At 49.0% G+C, this 21727-nt stretch overlaps 1 protein-coding gene across 5 annotated transcripts in view; it reads right to left on the bottom strand.

The window, feature by feature from the left end:
• Positions 1 to 8643: 8643 nt before the first annotated feature.
• The window catches only part of FAM168A (family with sequence similarity 168 member A), a 175761-nt gene continuing 162677 nt past the window's right edge, over positions 8644 to 21727 (bottom strand). For 3 of the 5 annotated variants that reach the window (XM_081860773.1, XM_081860776.1, XM_081860774.1), the window contains 4 exons: positions 20677 to 20851; positions 18226 to 18306; positions 17600 to 17730; positions 8644 to 13361 (listed from right to left, as the gene is read on the bottom strand). In XM_081860773.1, coding sequence (XP_081716899.1) covers positions 17618 to 17730; positions 18226 to 18306; positions 20677 to 20851 — 369 coding nt within the window. In that variant the 3' untranslated portion in view covers positions 8644 to 13361; positions 17600 to 17617. The remainder of the gene's footprint in view (positions 13362 to 17599; positions 17731 to 18225; positions 18307 to 20676; positions 20852 to 21727) is intronic. The other 2 variants (XM_081860775.1, XM_081860777.1) reach the window with 1 other exon arrangement.

Here is a 21727-nt window from a genome sequence, read left to right as displayed (position 1 = left end):
GGAGTAGAGCACAGGCCCCAACAGTTCCCCTTAAGCAGGCACCCTCAAACTCGGCCCTCCAGATGTTTTGAGACTACAACTCCCATCATCCCTAGCTAACGGGACCAGTGGTCAAGGATGATGGGAATTGTAGTCCCCAAACATCTGGAGGGCCGGGTTTGGGGATGCCTGCCCTTAAGGCTTCATTTCCAGGCCCTGGGTCATCTTGGTCACCCTATTCTGCTCACCATCCAGCTTGTCAACACCCTTCTTAAATTGGGATGTCCAGAACTGGACACAGGACTCCAGGTATGGCCTGACCAAGGCAGAATAGAGTGGCAGCTAGCTGACAAGGAGCCACCAGGCAGCCTTCTCTCTGTTAACATAGTCCAACAGGTACAAGAAAATGTCGAGTACGGCTCTATCCAACGCGCAAATGAGGGTGGCACAGAGTTTGGATGTGGCATTTTTTTCTGCATGTCCAGCTTCTACAACCAGGTTGAGCGCATTATTTCTCCACAGTTTTAAATTCTCTCCACTCCCCTTCCAAGTTGAATATTTGATGTATCACTAACAGCTTCATATCCACTGTCCAAATGCCCATAGATTCGCAACAAACCTTTGGGGAGGCTATTTGAGCTGAGATTCCTGCATTGCAGGGGGTTAGAATCATAGAATCATAGAGTTGGAAGAGACCACAAGGGCCATCGAGTCCAACCCCCTGCCAAGCAGGAAACACCATCAGAGCACTCCTGACATATGGTTGTCAAGACTCTGCTTAAAGACCTCCAAAGAAGGAGACTCCACCACACTCCTTGGCAGCAAATTCCACTGTCAAACAGCTCTCACTGTCAGGAAGTTCTTCCTAATGTTTAGGTGGAATCTTCTTTCTTGTAGTTTGGAACCATTGCTCCGTGTCCGCTTCTCTGGAGCAGCAGAAAACAACCTTTCTCCCTCCTCTATGTGACATCCTTTTATATATTTGAACATGGCTATCATATCACCCCTTAACTTCCTCTTCTCCAGGCTAAACATGCCCAGCTCCCTTAGCCGTTCCTCATAAGGCTTTGTTTCCAGGCCTTTGACCATTTTGGTTGCCCTCCTCTGGACACGTTCCAGTTTGTCAGTGTCCTTCTTGAACTGTGGTGCCCAGAACTGGACACAGTACTCCAGGTGAGGTCTGACCAGAGCAGAATACAGTGGCACTATTACTTCCCTTGATCTAGATGCTATACTCCTATTGATGCAGCCCAGAATTGCATTGGCTTTTTTAGCTGCCGCGTCACATTGTTGGCTCATGTCAAGTTTGTGGTCAACCAAGACTCCTAGATCCTTTTCACATGTACTGCTCTCAAGCCAGGTGTCACCCATCTTAGTGACTAGATGACTCTGGAATAGGACTAGATCTTGGTTGGACTAGATGACTCTGGAGTAGGGTTACCAGACGTCCCCGTTTCCCGGGGACAGTCCCCAGATTTGCAAATAAGTCCCCGGATAAATTCCATCCCCGGAATGTCCCTGGATTTCATCTAATGTCCCCGGGAAACGCAGCAGTGGTCTCAGCAGCCTACAGCAGTTGGCTCTGGCTGGCTTCAGGAGCTGCTTGGAAGTCCCCATGTGATGGTGGTGGAGGGGCTCTCAGATGCAGCTTCTGGGCTGCCTCCACCTTCCCTGAGCCCAGCAACTAAGCTGTGAAGGGAGGCTTCATGCTGCCTATCAGAGCTTGCGTGCAAGCAGGAGGGGGCCGGGATTTCTCAGTTAGGCAACGGGAAGCCTCCCTTCCCAGCTGGGGGATCCCGCCCCCTCCTGCTTGCACACAAGTAGGAATGGGATTGAGGCTGCTCCGATGGGAAGGGAGGCATCGCGTTGCCCGAGCCTCGCTGCTGCCGCTGCTCTCAACCCTCCTTTTCCACTTTCCATGCCTGACCCACCATGCACTGCTTCCCCACCACCACCACCGAAGGACCAACAACTCAGAGGCTGCCCAGGCTCATGGAGAAAGGAGATGGAAGCCTTGAAGGGGAAATGTGGCTGCTGAGGTCAAGGCAGCGGCCACCCCTCTGCCTCCGCCATCGTTGCAGCATCAACGTCCCGAATGTATAGTATGTATGCATGCATGTATGTACAGTGGTGTCCCGCAAGACGAATGCCCCGCAAGACGAAAAACTCGCTAGACGAAAGAGTTTTCCGTTTTTTGAGGTGCTTCGCAAGACGAATTTCCCTATGGGCTTGCTTCGCAAGACGAAACATCTTGCGAGTTTGTTTCCTTTTTCTTAAAGCCACTAAGCCGCTAATAGCCGCTAAGCCGCTAATAGCCGTGCTTCGCAAGACGAAAAAACCGCAAGACGAAGAGACTCGCGGAACAGATTAATTTCGTCTTGCGAGGCACCACTGTATGTATGTATGTATTGAATGAATGAACTTTATTACGGTCACAGACCAGGATTAAGAAAAGCGTATAGATAAAATAGCAGTTGGGATTTTTGACCGATAATTGTTAGGGCAAATGAGAACGAGGAAACAGGCATAAAACATCCGAATAAAATTCAAGATTAAACACAGATAATGGATAGATTAAAAAAGTGCACCACCAGGAAGGGGGTGGTTTGCACCTGCTCTAGCTACCCCCCACCTCAATTCTGTGTTCATCATAAATAAATGGCTCCATTGTCAAGCTGTTTCTTGTAAGATGTTCAATAAAAATGCCGCTGGCACCTTAAGCCTGTTAGCTCTAGTCCTGTCCACTGGAGCAGTGGAGACATAGCTTCTGTGTGTCAGCCCTCATCCTTTCTCTTCTCTAGTTAAACATACCTAATTCCTTCAGTCTTTCCTCATCGAACTTGCTTTCCATACTTCTGGCAATCTGTACTGCCTTATCCACTGTACCCATTCCAGATGAGGTCTGCAATAGTGCTGAGCAAATTGCAGTACAAGAGTTGAATGGTTAGATGTAAAATTGTATCATTTTGCCTTAATTACCAGATTGTACTTTATGTATGTACTTAAAGTGTCCCCGGATTCATTGAAAAAAATCTGGTAACCTTACTTGGGGGGGGGGGGCGCTTCCAACTCTACAATTCTATGATTCTGCCATAAGGAGCTGGTTAGGAAGTCTCCCTTAAGGGTGGTTGGAGTGGGAGTGAATTGGGATAGAGTCTGTGGGTAGGTTGAGTTAGTGTAGCGAAATACAGTGGTGCCTCGCAAGACGAAATTAATCCGTTCCGTGAGGCTCTTCGTATAGCGGCTTTTTCGTCTTGCGAAGCAAGCCCATTAACAGCTTAGCGGATTAGCGCTATTAGCGGTTTAGCGGCTTTTAGCGGATCAGCTGATAAGTGGCTTAGGGCTTAGGAAAAGGGGGGGAGGGGAAAAAACCCCACAGGAACTCGCAAGACATTTTCGTCTTGCGAAGCAAGCCCATAGGGAAATTCATTTTGCGAAGCGCCTCCAAAACGGAAAACCCTTTCGTCTAGCAGGTTTTCCGTCTTGCGAGGCGTTCGTCTTGCGGGGCACCACTGTAAGCCAAGTCAGGAATAGTTAGGGGCTAGGAAGACAAGTCAATATCTGAGAGGTGGTTTAGTGAGTGAGAGCAGGTAATGGAAGTTATAGGTCTGGATAGGCACCCCATGATTGTAATTGACCGATACCATTTATGAAACCACACGCTTGTTAAACTGCAATAAATAAAAAGAAGTTTATGTTTCAATTTAACCCTGACTGGACTCAGTATTGTACCAGGTAGGGCCTGGGTGGTGGCAGCGAGAAATAAAGTGGTGGCACAGGGATCAATAGACGGTGAAAAGTCCGGGGACCCTGTGTGATTGCCACAGTGGGCAGGCCCACTTCCAAAATGTGCAGCTGTAACCTGAAACCACATTAGAGCCTTGCGCCATCAGCTGATGAAGCAGACCCCAGCGTAACAAATGTGCAAGTCTTTAGGGCGTCACAAGACTCTTCGGCTGTTTGTGCGGTAGCAGACTTCGCATGGCTACCTACCCTCTGGCAATGGTAGACTGCACCGGCCCCGGCGATCCAGCAGGTGGCGCTTGCTGCGAGATGATAAACCTAGACTCCTCCTCTGAGCCCCTTTTGCTCCGCACTCTTGCCTAGGGAAATCGGACCCCCCTGCTTCTGCTCTTACAGAATTGTAGAGCTGGGGGGTGGATCACAAAGGTCATCCAGCCCATCCCCTGCAATGCTAAAGAATCCCTGACAGATGGACACCCAACCTCTGCTTGGAAACCTCCAAGGAAAGAGCGCCCAACGCCTCCCAGCTCAGTGTCAGAAAGTTCCTCCTGCAGGAAGTTCAGGCAGCAGAGAAAGAGACTCTTAAACTCTGGGCTGTGGGTTCGAGACTCCTGCTATTGCCGGGGGCTGGTCTAAATGACCTTGGCGGTCCCTTCCAACTCTACAATTCGGATTAGGCTTTTTACCTGCCCGGTAGATAATATTTTATCTGACGGCAGCGTTCTATTTGCTGTTCCTCCCTGATTTAAGGCAGACCCCTTTATTTAGAGGCCGATGTGCCATGTGAAGCTACAGACCCAAATCTCCGCTTGAAGCAGTGAATCTGCTATTGGGGAATTTCTGATTTTATAAGGTAAAGAATAAACATGGCCGATTCTGGAAGTCTACCCAGCCGCCCAATGGGTGAGATGGTCATAGCAGAGAGGTTGGGAAGTTTTAACTTACTAATTTGAAGGTCTATTGGTTTCTGCAGGGATGGTAAATGTTTGGTGCTTATAAGCCGCTTTGAGTTTCTTTGGAGAAATATCCCGGGTAATTTAAAGTGAAATAAAATAAAATAAAAACAAGTTAAAAAAAAATATTATTGAAAGATACTCAAGGCCCTTTTTTTTTTTTTGGAAACATTTTAATAGTTATCGAATGTTCTACATCTTACAGTAAATATCATACAGTTACAAACTCTTGGCTTAAATTTGTCTCAGGGAGATCACTAGCTGATCCTCAGAACAAAATAATAATAATAATAATAATAATAATAATAATAATAATAATAATACAGATTTACACTTCATATTCACAAGTTGAGGCTGTGGGGCTTTCCGACTTAAATCTCAAAGGCTCCTCTCTCTGTGCCCATTGTTTAAGTCCTTGGATTTAAAACTTGGAAGACTATTTTAATTTCTATTTTGTTTTTGTTCCATTTCCAATGAAAATTTAAAAACCAGGTTGTCCAACCTGCAGAGTCCATAATAATAATTATTATTTTTAAAACAAAGAAGCAAATAAAATCCCAGAGCTGCCTCTTGTCTCCACCTGCCCTCCCCAAAAGTTGACACCCTAGGAGCCAAAGTTCTCTGCCATGGGCTATGGAAACCAAACGAAGGTTGGGGGGTGAGGGGAAGAGATGTTTGGGGTTTTATTGGTGGCTACATTTGCTCAAAGGGACGCGGGTGGCGCTGTTGGTTAAACCACAGAGTCTAGGGCTTGCCAATCAGAAGGTCGGCTGTTCGAATCCCCGCGACGGGGTGAGCTCCTGTTGCTCAGTCCCTGCTCCTGCCCACCTAGCAGTTCGAAAGCATGTCAAAGTGCAAGTAGATAAATAGGTACCACTCCGGTGGGAAGGTAAATGGCGTTTCCGTGCACTGCTCTGGTTCGCCAGAAGCGGCTTAGCCATGCTGGCCGCATGACCCAGGAGCTGTACACCAGCTCCCTCGGCCAATAAAGCAAGATGAGCGTCGCAACCCCAGAGTCGGCCACGACTGGACTTGATGGTCAGGGGTCCCTTTACCTTTAAACTTGCTCAAAAGTGACATGGTAAGAACTCCCCTCCCCGAAAGCCGTCCCTTTGCATAAGCAAAAGATGGAACCAGTTGTCAAATTTTAGGAAGGTGCCAGGCCAAAGTGGGTGAGGAGAGACAGTTTGGCGGGGCAGATAGCCAGCGGAGGTTCAAGGTCAACAAATGCCAAGTGCTGCCAGCTAGAAGGAATCCACCCAACCTCAGGGAACATCTAGACTTCCATTTGCCCCGAGATTTCTAGGAAAGGGGCCAAATAGTCACTCTCTCTTTTTGGTTTCCCTGGGGGAACCCGCAGCGCCAACCCGCAGAAAAACCCAATTGGCGTTTCTTCCGAGTCAGCAGTTACCTGTGGGTTTTCTCAGGAAAAGCTCAGGGAAAAAACACCACCCTCTCGGAGCCCGAGTACAAATCATGGGACAAACGGAAGTGTCGATGGGCCCTTAGCGCCTGCTAGGTTTGCTAACAGGGTGGAACTATTCAGGGTTCAAAGGGGCTGCCCCTCTCCCTGCAAAAGGGGAGGGAAACCCAGATGTGGCCCCTCTCTGGAAACTTCAAAAGCAGGAGCCGGGCATTTCTGCATGGTTTTTAAGCAGCAAGTGTACGTTCCCCTCGTTTGTCGGGTGCAGCCTTCTCACCTACAAATCCTCACTCAATTGCAAAACACAGGTTGGCCAGACCAGACTACCTTGCAGGGTTGCTGTGAGATTAAAGTGGAATATGGCCTGAGCAACTTAGAGGGAAACACAAGTGAAAATTACTGTATTTTTCGCTCCATAAGACACACTTTTTTCCTGCTGAAAAGTAAGTGGAAATGTCTGTGCGTCTTATGGAGCGAATGTGTGGTCGATCGCTGGCTCTCTTTGCAGCCCCGGCCCCTTGCCCAAACCTCCATTTTTGAATGTTCTGCAAACGGAGGCTGTTTGTTTCCCCAGAGACATGGGACTGGCTGGTTAGATTATCTGTCTGGAAACTGTAGAGATGGCTCCCTTTCCTTTCCTAAAGAAGCTGCAGAACTGTGAGTTGAACCCCATAAAAACAGGATTTTTTCCCTTTGCAAAGTAAGCTCAACAACTGTGAGCTGATCCTCAAAAAAAGGGGTTTTCCTCCTTTGCAAAAGAAGCTGCACAACTTTGAGCTGATCCCCCCAAAAACTGGGGCTTTCCCCCTTTTCTCCTCTAAAAACTAGGTGCGTCTTATGGAGCAAAAAATACGGTACTTTGCCACAGAGAGAGATCTTGCTGAAGGATGCTGAGAACGACCCCGCAAAGCACAGCCTCCCCCTGCCTGGTGGCCTACAACTCGCATAGCGCTGGCTGGCGCTGGCGGGAACTTGAGCACCAAACTTCTGGAAGGCTGTCATAGCCCATGGCAGAGAAAAGGCTTCTGACCCACTTAATGAATGACTCTGCCCGACTGACTGGATCCTCACAGGTCACCTTGGCTGGTCGATCCGAAGCCCTAAAAATACTAAGTGAGGACAGACACAATCCATAGCCTATGGTGGTTTCATTTGTTTGTTGAAAAGGAATGTCAACACCAAATTTGGCATGACAAATAGAGGTCACACCAGAATGGTCCCACAAAGCTTTGGCTGGTGCCAAGATGGGAAATGCAAACTGGGTGTAATGTGAGTGGCTCACCCCCCCAAATTCTCTCTATCGAAGGAATTGCCTGAAAGCTTTTAAAAAGGTAACTGCATGATATTTCATGGTCCTTATTGCTATTTTAAGCTGGTGGATTTGATTCTTTGAAAGGTAATTTCTAGCTCAAGGGTTTTTGCGTGTGTTTAAAAAAGATGTGTACAAAGTGCAGAGATCTGACTTCACCTGAACAAAATTGTCTACGGCACTGAAGCAAATGGGAGGGGTGTGTGTGTCTTTTTAAAACAATTGCCAAGGAGATGGAGGTTTGCTGGGAAAGTCAGCTCTGCTGTTCCCATGGGAATGTCGATGGTCGCACTGCAAGATTTCCGCACACATCCATGGAGACCCATCTGTCACAGCCCACAAGAGGAGCCCTGTCTGTGCACGTCTGGGGACTGGGCTCAGAGGAACGTTACTGATTTGACAAAGGACGCCCAGACTGTCTGGTCTGTGGGCATGCAATCGATGCACAACTGTTTGCTGCTGCAGGAAATCTGGGCATTTTCCTTCCAGGGAAACCACACTTTGTCAGCACCCAAAATGCAAGGGGTTTTTTTGTAAGGACATGGACATGGGCCCCAGCACCAAGCTCCTCCTTGTTTTGCAGTGGTCCTTATGTGATTTGGACCCCGGGAATTAAATGGGGGAAAGGATACTGCTGCAGTGGGACGGTGCAGAGGAATAGTGGATTTCTAAAAATAATACATAGGTATTCTGGGGTGTGGAAAGGCCCAGGTTTTTGGCAGGGGAGGGGGGCTGTTAGGAGACTAACTAGGTTTAGATGGCATTGTGGTGCCAGTATTCCCATGGATCTTTCTGTACACAGGGCACCCCTCAAGAATAGTACACAGTGCCCAATGCCAACATGTGTTCATTGCAATTGCCACTTAATGATGGTCTTCTGAATTCACATCTCAGAATTAACGGCTGAGACTCTGTGTGTGTGTGTGTGTGTGTGTGTGTGTGTGTGTGTGTGTGTGTTTTCAAAAAATCATTGGTACGTTTTTGCTTTCTCTTTCCTCTCTTTTTGTAGGGGGAGCCACCCAAACAAACTCCTCTTGATCAGCTAAAGCCCACAGACTTGTGTTCTGAAGTGCTCCCTGTAGCTTGAAGAAGCTTCCAACCAGTTCAACCATAAAGTTCCTCTAGTGAAGAATAATAAACATCAATCATTAAAAACAAAAACAAAAACTTAAATAACACTTATGGTAAAAAGCGCCTTTTAAATTACATATCTGAACTGCAAATTAAAAAAATTTAAAAAAATAAAATTGACTAAGTTATTATGGTTCATAAAATACAGGAGCAAATACTCGCACACACTGTTCCGTTTTCCTGGAGTCGCGGTTGGGAGGCTGCTATGAGGTGGGCTTGGGCCAGTACAATGATTAATATGCATTCTTTCGTGGGTCGATCAGTTTCCAAGTACATGATTTTAAAGTGAAGGTTATTCTGGGGGGGTCAGTTTAACAGCAGGAACTAGCATTGGTGGAGATCGTCACAACATTTTCTTGGTTTCATTATTCAAGGGGAAAGGGAGAGGGTGCAATGAATTATTGAAATGCAAAAAAACAAAGGTGGTGTTGCAATATAGAGCCAACAGAAGCAGCAAAAGGGACTGCCTTAAGATGGCATCTGGCTACGACTCAAACACACACACACATACACACACAAAATTTCATTGCAGACATCATTCCCTGGCCCTCCACTGACCCCCTTGCCTTCCCCAACCTAGCACTGCTCTCCCCAAATGCTTTCCAGCCAAGATTCAAAGGCTCTAACTTTATACAGCTATATACAAACAGAAACTCCAAAGATTACTTGCATTATCTAAACATTGGATCCCAATTACTTCGAGCTGCCTCTGTAAGGCCAGGTTTTCAGGAAGTCTCAGCCGCTGCCAAGCAGATCCACCGGCCTCACAGTGGGTACTGCTAGGAGGAGGAGGAGCAGAAAGTAAAGAGAGGGTGAAAATGGGGGCCACTGGTTAAAAATATAAACCCCCACCGCCGCCGCCCACAACAACCTGCACAGAACTTAGCAGGCCATGTGGCTCCAGGTGGTAGAATTTGGCTCTCCAGTGACTTCTCAGCCCTGTGTAGACCCTCCGAGCCTAGGATCCATCTCAAGGGCAGGATCCAATGTTGCTTCCTGCCTTTCAGTGTAGGGGAAGACGGGCTCATTTCCCTGCTTGGCCATAAAACATAAATCATGAAATGTTTCCTGATGCTGGGCAGATAATGGCAGAAGCCACGTTTAGACGGACCAAGAGCTGTAGGAATAGCCAAGGCACCAGGAGGGCTGAATGCAGGGCAGCACCCTGTGCCCAGAGTGGAAGGGTGCTTTCCGCAATGCCACTGGTATTTCTCTTGCCTTTGGAGGGGGCGGCACCCAGGAAAAGGGGTGGCAGGATTAAGGAGCCTGGCTAGCCCCCTTTGGCACAGCTCCTTCTCCAGCACAGAAGGGTCCCACACCCCCCCCCAGCCCACCCAGACAAGTTAGTTGGCCTTCAGAACGATGGACCCAAAGGTGTTTGTAGAAAGGATTCCAAAAATTGGGATGGGGCAATTTCTTCACAGCTCTGTACGTTAAATTAAACAACCACAATGATTAGCGGGGGGACGGGGACGGGGACGGGACACACCAGAGTTTTCAAAAATGATTGCCTTGGTTCTGCACACCACAAGAGATGCAGTAAGGACTCAATAGGTCCCCATCAGCAACAAAGCTCTTGTGCTTTAGACCCGCCACACGCCAGCAACCATCTTGTGTGGAGCAACCAGTGTCAGATGAACAGGGCAGAGCCCCATGGAACTGTGCCCCCTTAGAGATTCCCCTTAGCTCTGTCCGCCTGGTATTTTGGCTCAGAAGACAGAGGCTTTGAACTGGACATTTGGGTCTCCCGGGTGCTCTTTGCTTTCGCAGCTCTACAGGCCCCTTCCTACCTAAAGAACTCCACAGGGCAACAGCTCCAGCAGCTGGCCAGGGTGGCTGAGAAAGCACAAGGCCTTGAACAAAAGGTTTCAGGGTGAGGCCAGACAGAGATGCTGCTTGGAGCCCAGTGGCGCAGCCAGGTGGAGACCAAACACACCCTCGTCCCTTCCAGTTTATTCAGCCTGAAACATTTGCACTTTTGGTGTCTCTAACTCCTTCCGGCTACTGGTGATCCATGGCGCAGGTGAGCTCGTTTCTCATCTAGGGCTGTCCATTGGCTTCATACTGCTGTCTCCTGTGGAGCGCCGAGACCCCCTGCCATGTCCCGAATGCAAGCCACAAGGCTGCGCGCTGCACTCCCAAGCCTATCCCACTTCCCCCCTCCCTGCCTTTCGCCCCTGGGAGATGTGCTAGCTGGCAAACCATGCTCTGCTTCAGCTGTTTGCCTGGGCTCCTTGCCAAGGCTGCAAGCTCCGTCCCAGCCGACCTCCAGCTACTTGAAGCTTGCACCGCTCCCAGAATCCGCCTCCAGCAACACCCAGGGACCAAGGCAGGGTGCAGACTTGTCAGGAACCAACAGCTGCTTCCGGGGCACAGATCTAACAAGCCAGCTGAGGTCTCTACCTGAAATCACGAGATGACACCCTCCACAGATGCAAATACGTTGTTTCCCTTCCACCACACCAGCTTTCTATTTAAACTATTCCGTTTTCTCTCTCCTTTGGCAGATGCCTTTTAGCCCGGCTGCTTCTATAGAATAGGGGCAGCTGAGATGGTGCTCTATTGGCCACACTGGTTGGAGTTGATGGGTGCCCACAGGGCACCACATTCCTTACCCCTGCGTGTCGGAAAGGAGTTCCCTTCCGATGAATGCTCTCCCCAGAGACCTTTCATCAGAAGCCACGTGACGCTGGGGCTGCAATTAATCTGACAAAGAAGATCTTGGGAACATCCCAGGTGAATGGAGATCTCCCAGGACATTCCCAGGAAGGTTAGAACCCAATCCTGACAGAGGAGTAGATTTTCCAACCAGCCAAACGGCCTACAAGTGCTGCCTCATGTGCCCAGAGAGACCTCAGCGCCACACACACGGCACCAAAGGATCCAGGGTAAAACTTCAGAGATGTTGGGCAGTGGCCTGTTGAGGCCGGTGCCCTTTTAAAGAGCCTAGAGGACACGGCGGAGCAGAGGAAATCCTAGCTCAATTCATCTCTGTTGAAAGCAAACAAATGCTGGAGCGGCAGTCTCAATGTCCAGCTGCATAAGCATCTCTCCGAAATTTGCTACATTCCCCCGGCTGTCCTTGCTCTGCCCACCCCCCTGGTGACAGCGGAAGAGCCTGTCCTGTGACCAGCACTTCTAGACAAACTCCCTTGCTTGGCCTATCACATATTTAAACCTCACTTGCTCTGGACCACCCTTATCGGGATGGGCCCAGTCTGTCCCTTCTGCCGGACCTGCTGCCCACCCTTTTCACCCTGTGGGCAGCCATCCCAACTAGGAGGCTGCCAACCTTCCCACGAGTTGCCCCACGCTTCAGAAATGACAATTCAAAGGAACTGCCCCACTCCACTTTCAGGCCCACAGCGACGCTCGCTTAACCTCTCCAATCACATTCATAGTTAGCTGCATTCATTCGGGTTCATACGAAAAAGAAGCCCCCCCCACACATTCCCCAGACCCAGTCGGCTCCACGCATCCTTGGGCCAATTCACACAACCGAACGGGCATGCCGGGAATTTGTCTTGCGCGAATCCGTGGTAAAAAATACCGAGTGCCGCAAACGGGAGCTGGAGCTGCTCAGTGCAACACAATGGCTCGGCTACTTCAGCACGTGCCAAACTAGAGAAGCCGAAAGGGAGGGGTGGGGTGAACGTTTCCTTTTATTGAAACACCACTGCGCTTAGTTCGACTGAGCAGACCGGCTGTGAAACAAGAGACCAGCTCAGCCTCTCCTTTGTTGCGCTCCGTGGAAGCAACTGCTGAAGCCCAACGGGTTAAAAAACACACGTCCCCTCTCTTCCCAACTTCCCTGCCTGTACGCCAAGCGTTAATTTGCCAACCTCTCTCACTTGATTTCCCCACCAAGCTCTCAATCATTCTCCTCTCTGAATCAAGAACACGGTCAGATGGCCATAAACAGCAACAGAATGACTCTTGCTCACTTAAGGTTCTAGGCTTGTATGCAAGTCCACCCCCCATTTCCTCTTCCTGTGGAGCAGGGGAAGACAGGGGGACGTCACAATTTAAAAATAAACCCAGGTTTAAAAAAACCCCTCTGAATAGTTAGCAGCATCCCTGCTTCCTGTGACACGAGGGGCGGGGGTGGCCTGACACGCCATTCATCCTTTTGCCTGCTCCTGTAAATGAAGGAATGAGCTCCACGTTTCAACGCAGATATAATGAACTGTAAATCTAATTCCGACACCTTATCTGGAAGACGCCAATTTTCCCATGTCATGTTGTGGAAGATGGAACAATTGAAGATACAGATATAGACAGATAGGTAGGTAGATATTAATGGAACTGAAAAGGGGGAGGGGGGAGGGAGAGAAGCCTGCTAGCCAGCCAGCACTGTGCTTTTTTTTCCACTCAGAAACCCTGAACATCACCAGTCAATCATTTTTGCTAGTATTAAAAAAAACCAAAATTAGACTCTGGGTGAAATGCATGACATCAGGAGACACTTACAACGTGGAACTGGGGGAGAGAAGAAGGTGAAGACTGGGGGAGGAAGAGGGGAATTCAAAAGCACAAATATTCCTCAGCATCAGTGGGTGTCATGAAACAATTCTGAGTGGGGGAGGGGGAGGAGAGGAGAAAGGCGGTGGCAGCGAGAGAATGAGGCTATGGCAGGGAAGTGGCTTTTACAAAATCAACTAAAAAAAAAAAAAGAATTAAAAAATTAAACCCTACAGAATGCATAAAGTGACCCTTGCACTTCTTTTGTTTTTGTTCTTGCTAACAGACTTGGTGCCTTGGGACAGTTGCTCCAGCACCCATGTAAGACTTGAGTTGTTGCATACAATGTTTGACTCCAGATCTGCCGGAAAAAGAGAGAAAGAAAACAATAGGACGGAAGTTAGAAGCAGCAACGCAGAGAGACAGGCAAGGCTGGATTCATATCTCTCCCATCAGGGACCCAGCATTTGACAGATTTCACTCTTGCACCCAGTCGACACCTTTGCCTGTGAGACTGGGTCCCCACCCCAGCTAAGTTGGTGCATCTCTCTGAAGACTCAATTTAACAACCTCAGAGGAGTTTTGCATGTCAGTTGTGGTCTGCCAGAAGAACAGAAGCATTTAGGACAGTGCCGCAAATTCACACCCAAGATCAAACTATGGTTATGAGTTTCCATGCGGCAACTGGAGACACCATCATTTTGAAGGCAAGCAAACATGGTTTCCCCACTCCTTATAGACCAGCAAAGCTACAACAACTTCCAAACTCACTGTTGGGCAAGGCTTTTTTAAGAAACAACCAAAGAGTCAGGTTTATTTGTGGGGGGGTTGGAAGGGGCTTGGGGTTACGAAAAATATTACCCAATTGTGAACTGTGGGATTCTTTTGAAAGCCGCCTGAAAGAGGTTTCACATCCCATCCTGCCACCACAGAAGCATTTGTTTCATCCCACAGTCGCGCCCCCGGTCAAACAGATTGCGCAGGTTTTATTGAAAGAAAAGGCAAAAACCTGCACAACCTGTTTGCTAGAGGGGAACGTAGGGTGAGCAACAATACCGATGCTGCTAGGAAGCAAATTTACAGGTGTTCATCCATTTCCATCCTGTATGTGACATCTGGATCTGCCCTCTTCGTTCTGCAGCTTTGGAAGGGAGAGTGGGCACTTAGGAGGAAGGCTGCGGTGGCTGGTCACCCACAGGGGGCAGGCTGCACTCTGCCAGCTCTCACCAACCAATGGTCCTAACTTCTGATATTTCAGATCAGACTCACCTATGCACTCCTATCAGAAGCTGAAGGGGCAGGTGGAGGAGTAGAACCTCTTCTCAGCTGGCCTGTGACCTGAACACAAGATCTCTTAGTAAGAGGGAGCTTATATTTAACTCCTCCTGCCTGATTTGCTGCCTCATGTTAAAGTCTTCCTTGCCCTACTCTGCTGAAGGTCCTGTTCTGACTGACGCGCCCTGTGGCAGCAGTCGGAAACCTCTCCAACTGATGCAGGAGGAGGAACTTTGGCCTGTAACGCTTCTGTCCATTTCCATTCTCTAAAGAAAGAAACAATTCCGCCATTGCTCCTTTCTCTCAGCAAAAATTGACCCTATTCAGGAGGAAGAGTTTTGTGTGTTGGCGAGCGAGCGCGCACCCCCCCCCCCACACACAAATGCGTCCAGGTCCTCTCCTCTCCAAAGCCAATGTGATCTTCTTGTCAGTTTGCATTTCTTAGTACAGAAGGGTGCAGAGATCTTTCCTATTCTACTTAATTCAAGAGGGTTCTGGAAGCTTCTCTGTGTGAAAGAAACAAGCAGAAGGTTTGTGATGTTTGGGTTATTCCTTCCGAGAAGCTGAGTACAGTGGGGTTAAACTGGTTCTGTTATCTTTTTCTGTCAAGGTCATGCTGGCTATAATAGTAAGGCCAGAAGGAGCCTCTACCTTTCTTTCTTTCTTTCTTTCTTTCTTTCTTTCTTTCTTTCTTTCTTTCTCTCTCTCTCTCTCTCTCTCTCTCTCTCTCTCTCTCTCTCTCTCTCTCTTCCTTCTGGTGTGGTTTCTACCCTTAGTGTTGAGGTTTAGTCTTATTATAAGCTATTGTAAGTTTAAGTTAAGTCTGCTGCAATTGGATTTCTTATGGACAGGGCCAATCCTGAACATTTTGGATTTGTGACCATTATGCTCATTTGCCTTCAGTAGCAGTGAAGCTCTGCTGGATGAAATACAATAGCCTCTGGTCTACTTTTTGGGAATCCTGCAACGTGCTTAAGTTTTTACTCTGCGAGTTCTGCTCTGGATCAATACTGAGTAGAATTTCATGACACCTGTAGCCCCATCAGTCATGATTCAGAAGGCAACAGAGAGGGGGGTTTGCTAGGGCTCTTGAATATTATACCTCTCCGTGGCGCTTTCTCCTGAATACACTCTATTGCCATAAGCTGCTTTAATGTTCTTTTGTGATACAGTGATATAAAAATATTTTTTGATGAACAAGTAAATCATAAATAAATGCACCCCTTGATCTTCTGCACCTCTTGGCAGAAAGCCCAGTGGGTCTTCCGCTCCGCACAGGGAGGGCTGTGCAAAATCCACAGCAGCTGGATGTGCCCAGAAACTAGTAAAGGGTTGGTGGTGCATGCAGAAAGACTGGGAGCAGAGCCAACTTCAGCAGAGGTCACTGGGCCTTGTTCTAGAGCAGGGCCGTCCAACAGGTAGATCGCGATCCACTGGTAGATTGTGAATGTTGACCCCACCAAATGTTGACTTCCCCAAAAAAGTTCAACAACCACTGCCAGTTTTTTTTATAGTGAGAGTAGATCTCAGTCTCTTGAAAGTTGGATATGCCTGTTCTAGAGCAATTGGGTCTCAAAATGCCTCTGAGGGAGACCTCGGGCATCTGCAAAGGGAGGCTCAGACCTCCTCTTGTTCACCTTCCAATGGTTCTTGTGCTGCTTCTCATTGCTGGGTTGTGGGGAAAGCAATTCCTCCCCACCTGCACATACAGACAAATATTCCGTTTGAAACCCTGAAGGTGAGAACCAGGGTGGATAAAAATCATTGATTAAAAATTTAAAAATAAATGGATTTTTAAATTTTAAATCAGATTTTTTTAAATAAAATGCTTTTGGAGGGAAAAAAAATCTAAAGATAGTTTTCTATTTAAGTTACATTATAGTCCAAAGGCTATTCATCAGGAAATAAGGATTTGTTTTAAGTTTTTCATGTGTGCTAAAACTCAGTCTAAGGTTTTTTTTTATTGTTTAATCACATATGCTATAATGTTATTGTTTTTGTTAAATAAATGGTTTAAATTGTGATTAAGGAAATGATTGTTTTTCTCCTTCCAATAAAGCACAGCAGAAAAGTTGTCCAAATATAAACAACTTATTAAACGTCACAATAATTCCATAATTATCTGTCAATGTATTTCTAATTGTATAACCAAATCAGTAATTTTTGATATAACTGTAAAAACTACTCTGGAAATTTATGATACCAAAAACGAAACCTTCATCTGGTTGTAAATATTAAGATGATACCAGCAAGAATGAGTCTTTCTGTAAAAAAAATGATTTACCGTATTTTTCGCCCTATAGGACGCACTTTTTCCCCTCCAAAAATGAAGGGGAAATGTGTGTGCGTCCTATGGGGCGAATGCAGGCTGTCGCACCGACCCCTCTCGCTCTCCAGGCTTCAGGAAGCTATCCGCAAGCCTTGCAAGCCTGGGGGAGTTCCCGCGGGCTCTCCAGGCTTGCGGGCAGCGACCTGCAGCCCAGAGCATGGGGTGCCCTCCGGAGGATGCCCCGTGCTTCGGGCAGGTGTCCCCAAGCCTTGCGCGCCTGGTGGGAGGTCCCGCCGGGCGCGCAAGGCTTGGGGCGGCAGCCTGCATCCCGGAGCACGGGGCGACCTCCGGAGGACGCCCCGTGCTTTGGGAAGGTGTCCGCAAGCCTTGCGCGCCCGGCGGGAGGTCCCGCCGGGCTCGTGAGGCTTGCAGGCAGCAGCCTATTCTGGGGGCTGTGGTCGGGGGAAGCTTGGCAGGGAAATAATTTTTTCCCCTTTATTCCCCCCCCCCCCAAAACAACAACTAGGTGCGTCCTATGGGGCGAAAAATACGGTAAATCAAGTTTTACTGACTACAGTCATACCTCGGGTTGCAGGCGCTTCAGGTTGCGATTTTTCAGGTTACGGACCTGCCGAAACCCGGAAGTACAGGAACAGGTTACTTCCGGGTTTCGGGGGTCGCGCATGCGCAGAAGCGACAAATCGCAACCCGTGTGTGCGCAGACGTGCCGCTGCGGGCTGCAAACATGCATCCCTCACGGATCACGTTCGCAACCTGAGCGTCCACTGTAGCGATTTAAATTGATTTGATTTAAATCAAATCCACCCTGATGAGAAGCCACTTAAAAACTGGCTCCTGTCTTCATCCTTAGCCCATGATGCAAGTACAAAAGGAAATGTTGCGTTTTCGACTTTCGGTCTCATTTGGGGAAGTTGCCTTTTGGGACTCCGGTCTCAGACATCAGCTTACTGGCCTCTAGAAAAGCATTCCAAATGCAGCCCCACCTCCCGCAACCTTGGGGGGGGGTGTCCCTGCAGGCGTTCGCAACAACTTACGTGGCTTGGCCAATGGGATTACCAATGTGGAGGTACATAGCTGTAGGCAGGGGTCCCTTGAGCCCTGTATGTTGGCACCGAGACTGGATGTGCTCCGATGGCAGTGTGTTGAGGGGTGGTCAGCAAAGTGCCTGCAACAGAAAGAGAGGGGGTCAGGCGGGAGGGGGGCACAAGGCGCTGCATCCCGGCCCCTCAAGCAGGTGTCAGAAGCGGATTCTGAACCCAGGGCCCCGGAGGAAGTGGGAGCACGATTTCCCTGGCACGTGCGGCTTGGCTTGGCTGTGATTCCTGCATTGCGGGGGTGGGTTGGGGGGAGAGAATAGATGACCCTGGGCATCCCTTCCCCCTCAACAAGCCTATGATTGTATGATTGGCTCTCTGGCACGAATCCCTTGCAAGTGTTCGCACACCTGTGGACTGAGCTCCTGGGAGCTGGTGGAGGGTGGGGTGGGGAGACTGCAGAAGCAGCCGCAGGCCTGTGGGACACAAAGGTCTTTCCTCCTGTGGGGCTGGTGGGCGGCTGATCTTGCCCTTCGGGGTCCAACTTGGGGAATGACGCCCGAGGATGCAGCATGGCACAGATGAAATCCCTGGGCACAGGCCATGCAGAATATCCGATCCCTTACCTCCGACCATGTGCCAAGTTGCACCCGAGTTGTAACCAAACAAATAGACCTTCACTGGGGGAGGAGGGGGCGGGGCAGGAGCTGGCAGATAAAGGAGGCCATTTTACTTCAGCTTAACCGTCCTGCTGGTCTCAGGCATTTTTGCACAATTAGCGATGGAAATCAGACATAACAAAGTGCGTACATTTCAATATTTTTTAAAAAATTTTATTTTTGCAGAGTGCTGTCCTGCCTGCCCCCAAGCTGCCTAGGACCCTCGTACCTACGGGACCGCCTCTCCTGGTATGTCCCATGGAGGACCTTACAGTCTTCAAGCAAAAACATCTTGGAGGTCCCAAGTCGCAAGGTGGTTAGACTGGTTTCAACTAGGCCAGGGCCTTTTCAGTACTGGCCCCGACGTGGTGGAACGCTCCGTCACAAGAGACCAGGGCCCTGCGGGACTTGACATCTTTCCGCAGGGCCTGCAAGACAGAGCTGTTCCACCAGGCCTTTGGCCTAAGCACAGTCTGACCCCTTCCTTTGGTAATCCTCACAGAACTCTAGCCCAATGGTTGCCATTAATTTGATTTTGAATTGATTTTAAAATGAATTGATTTTAGAATGTTGTGTTACTTTTATTGTTGTTAGCCGCTCTGAGCCCGGCTTCGGCTGGGGAGGGCTGGATATAAATAAAATTATTATTATTATTATTATTATTATTATTATTATTATTATTATTAGGTTTGCAGGCGACGTTTCAAGAGCTGCTGTTTCCTTGCAAATGGGAAGGGTGCTTTTGAAAGCGTCGCTTGGCTGTCAATTCTCAGCTTCCATCTTCTTTAGAGCCCATCTTACCCCCCAGGCAGGGCGCTTTCAGAACAGAAACCTGCCTCGCCATCTTTCCATCCGGACAGGGACATCAGAGAGGGTCCTAGCTTTCTCTCTGTTGCACAATGCTGCTCTCTCTGACAACTGGGAAACTGTGGTGCCGGGTGAACCCTGGCTCGTTCTCCTAGCTGAGGGACTCCAAATGAGCTCTACGCTGCTCATTCCAGCCTGGAAAGACCACCGACACTGTGGGGGTCAATCGCACCTCCTGCCCTGCAAGGCAGCATGTTCTAGCCAATGAACTGACACTGAGGGTAGCAAGGCAAGCAAGGTCAAACAAGATCAGTTGGACACTGGAGGTTGAATCCTGACAAGACAGAAGTACTGTTCTTGGGGGACAGGGGGCAGGTTGGTGTGGAGGACTCGCTGGTCCTGAATGGGGTAACTGTGCCCCTGAAGGACCAGGTGCGCAGCCTGGGGGTCATTTCGGACTCACAGCTGTCCTGGAGGCGCAGGTCAATTCTGTATCCAGGGCAGCTGTCTACCAGCTCCATCTGGTACGCAGGATGAGACCCTCCCTGCCCGCAGACTGTCTCCCCAGAGTGGTGCATGCTCCGGTTATCTCCCACTTGGACTACTGCTTTTCGCTCTACATGGGGCTACCTTTGAAGGTGACCTGGAAACTACAACTAATGAAGAATGCGGCAGCTAGACTGGTGACTGGGGGCGGCCGCCGAGACCACGTAAAACTGGTCTTGAAAGACCTACATTGGCTCCCAGTACGTTTCCGAGCACAATTCAAAGTGTTGGTGCTGACCTTTAAAGCCCTAAATGGCCTCAGCTCAGTAGACCTGAAAGACCATCTCCACCCCCATCATTTTGCCCGGACACTGAGGTCCAACTCCAAGGGCCTTCTGGCGGTTCCCTCGTTGTGAGAAGCAAAGCTACAGGGAACCAGGCAGAGGGCCTTCTCGGTAATGGTGTCCGCCCTGTGGAATGTTAGCACCCCATTTTTCAGCCAAACTTGGAGCCCAAAGTGGCAAGCTTTTAATTGTGTGGGGTGAGTTGTATAACAGAGTCTTCTGGTTCCAGGCTTATCCTTCCAGAAAGAGGGGCAGAAACAGCTGAAATGGGCTTAAGGGCTGGCTGTTGGCAGAGATGCTATTCCATAGAATTAGCAGCCCTTCTCATCATTTATAATTGTATCCTTTTTACTAGTTGTGGGGAGACAAGAGGAGTGAAGAAAGTTTAAGTCCAACACCCAACTGTTGGAAATCTTATTCTGCCGCCCACTCCAGGTTCAGAGGCCTCGTGTGCCTGCCAGCCTTCCAATAATATTTTCACAGCCACAAGAAAAGAAACTTTGGGCAGGGTTTCGCTTAGCAGAAAGGCGCGATGCTTAGAAATCCAAATTCCCCGCAATGTCCTGGAACTGTGGCAGACAGAGACAGATCCGCAAATACAGTTTAGGAGTTGCAAACAGGACAACACAGTTCTGGTTTCATGCAAGCTGTACTGCAGCCTTTGCCCAACGTGGTATGGGAGCTCTAGCCCCACAGGGAGCGCATGGAAGAAACCACATTGGCAAAGGCTGCTCTACCGCAAGGGTTAACAGGACACGGTTTATTTCCATTTCGTTCTCACCTGCTGACATTGCCATGGTGGTCCCAGCTACCATCCCCATGGCCACGCCGTTGGTCCTTGGGGCAGCCACGGGAGCTGGATAAATAGCAGACGGGATGCTGTTTGGCTGGACCACGGTGGTGTGGTGGATGACATGAGGCTGTGCCGCATACACTGGCTGTGTATAATATGCTCCCTGTTCAGAAAGGGGGTAGGGGAGGAGAACCACATTTCAGCAGAGGTTGGCTTTTTTAAAAATCGGCAACGATGTAGGACACACCATCACAACACAGCTGTGTTAGAAATTGAAGTAGGAAAGCTAGGAGCTAAATGGCACCTTAAACCGAGGTTACGGGCGCAAGGATGGAATGTCTAAGGTAAAGGTAAAGAGACCCCTGACCACTAGGTCCAGTCGTGGCCGACTCTAGGGTTGTAGCGCTCATCTCGCTTTATTGGCCGAGGGAGTCGGTGTACAGCTTCCGGGTGATGTGGCCAGCAGGACTAAGCCGCTTCTGGCGAACCAGAATAGCGCATGGAAACGCCGTTTACCTTCCCACCGGAGCAGTACCTATTTATCTACTTGCACTTGGATGTGCTTTTGAACTTCTAGGTTGGCAGGAGCAGGGACCGAGCAACGGGAGCTCACTCCGTCGCAGGGATTCGAACCGCCAACCTTCTGATCAGCAAGTCCTAGGCTCTGTGGTTTAACCCACAGCGCCACCCACGTCCTGATGGAATGTCTAGGCGCACTTTTTTTATAACAAGAATACAGAGCTGAAAATGAATGAACTGCAGCTAAGATATGATGTTCATTTTTCACATGGTCTAGTTCTTCCCCTGCCCTCCCACCCCTAATCTTCTTAAGAGGGTCTCTTCTCCAGTCTTCAGAGAGTGGCTGGAAGTGGGGAGGCAAGAAAAGGTTCCCCCTTTCCTTCCCCTCTGCAGTTTTAATCTGAAATCTTAGGCGCAGTACCGCGCCCAGAGCTCAGAAACTGCTCATGCAGTAATGAAATTCCCTCTCGCAAAATGCACCTGGAACAACGGGAGATTCGGACACTGCCACACAGTCCTC

This window comes from Podarcis erhardii (assembly GCF_964252035.2).
Source record: "Podarcis erhardii genome assembly, chromosome: 4".
Taxonomy (NCBI): Eukaryota; Metazoa; Chordata; class Lepidosauria; order Squamata; family Lacertidae; genus Podarcis; species Podarcis erhardii.
Note: the sequence above shows the minus strand (reverse complement) of the source record. Positions and strands in the feature narration are given on the sequence as shown.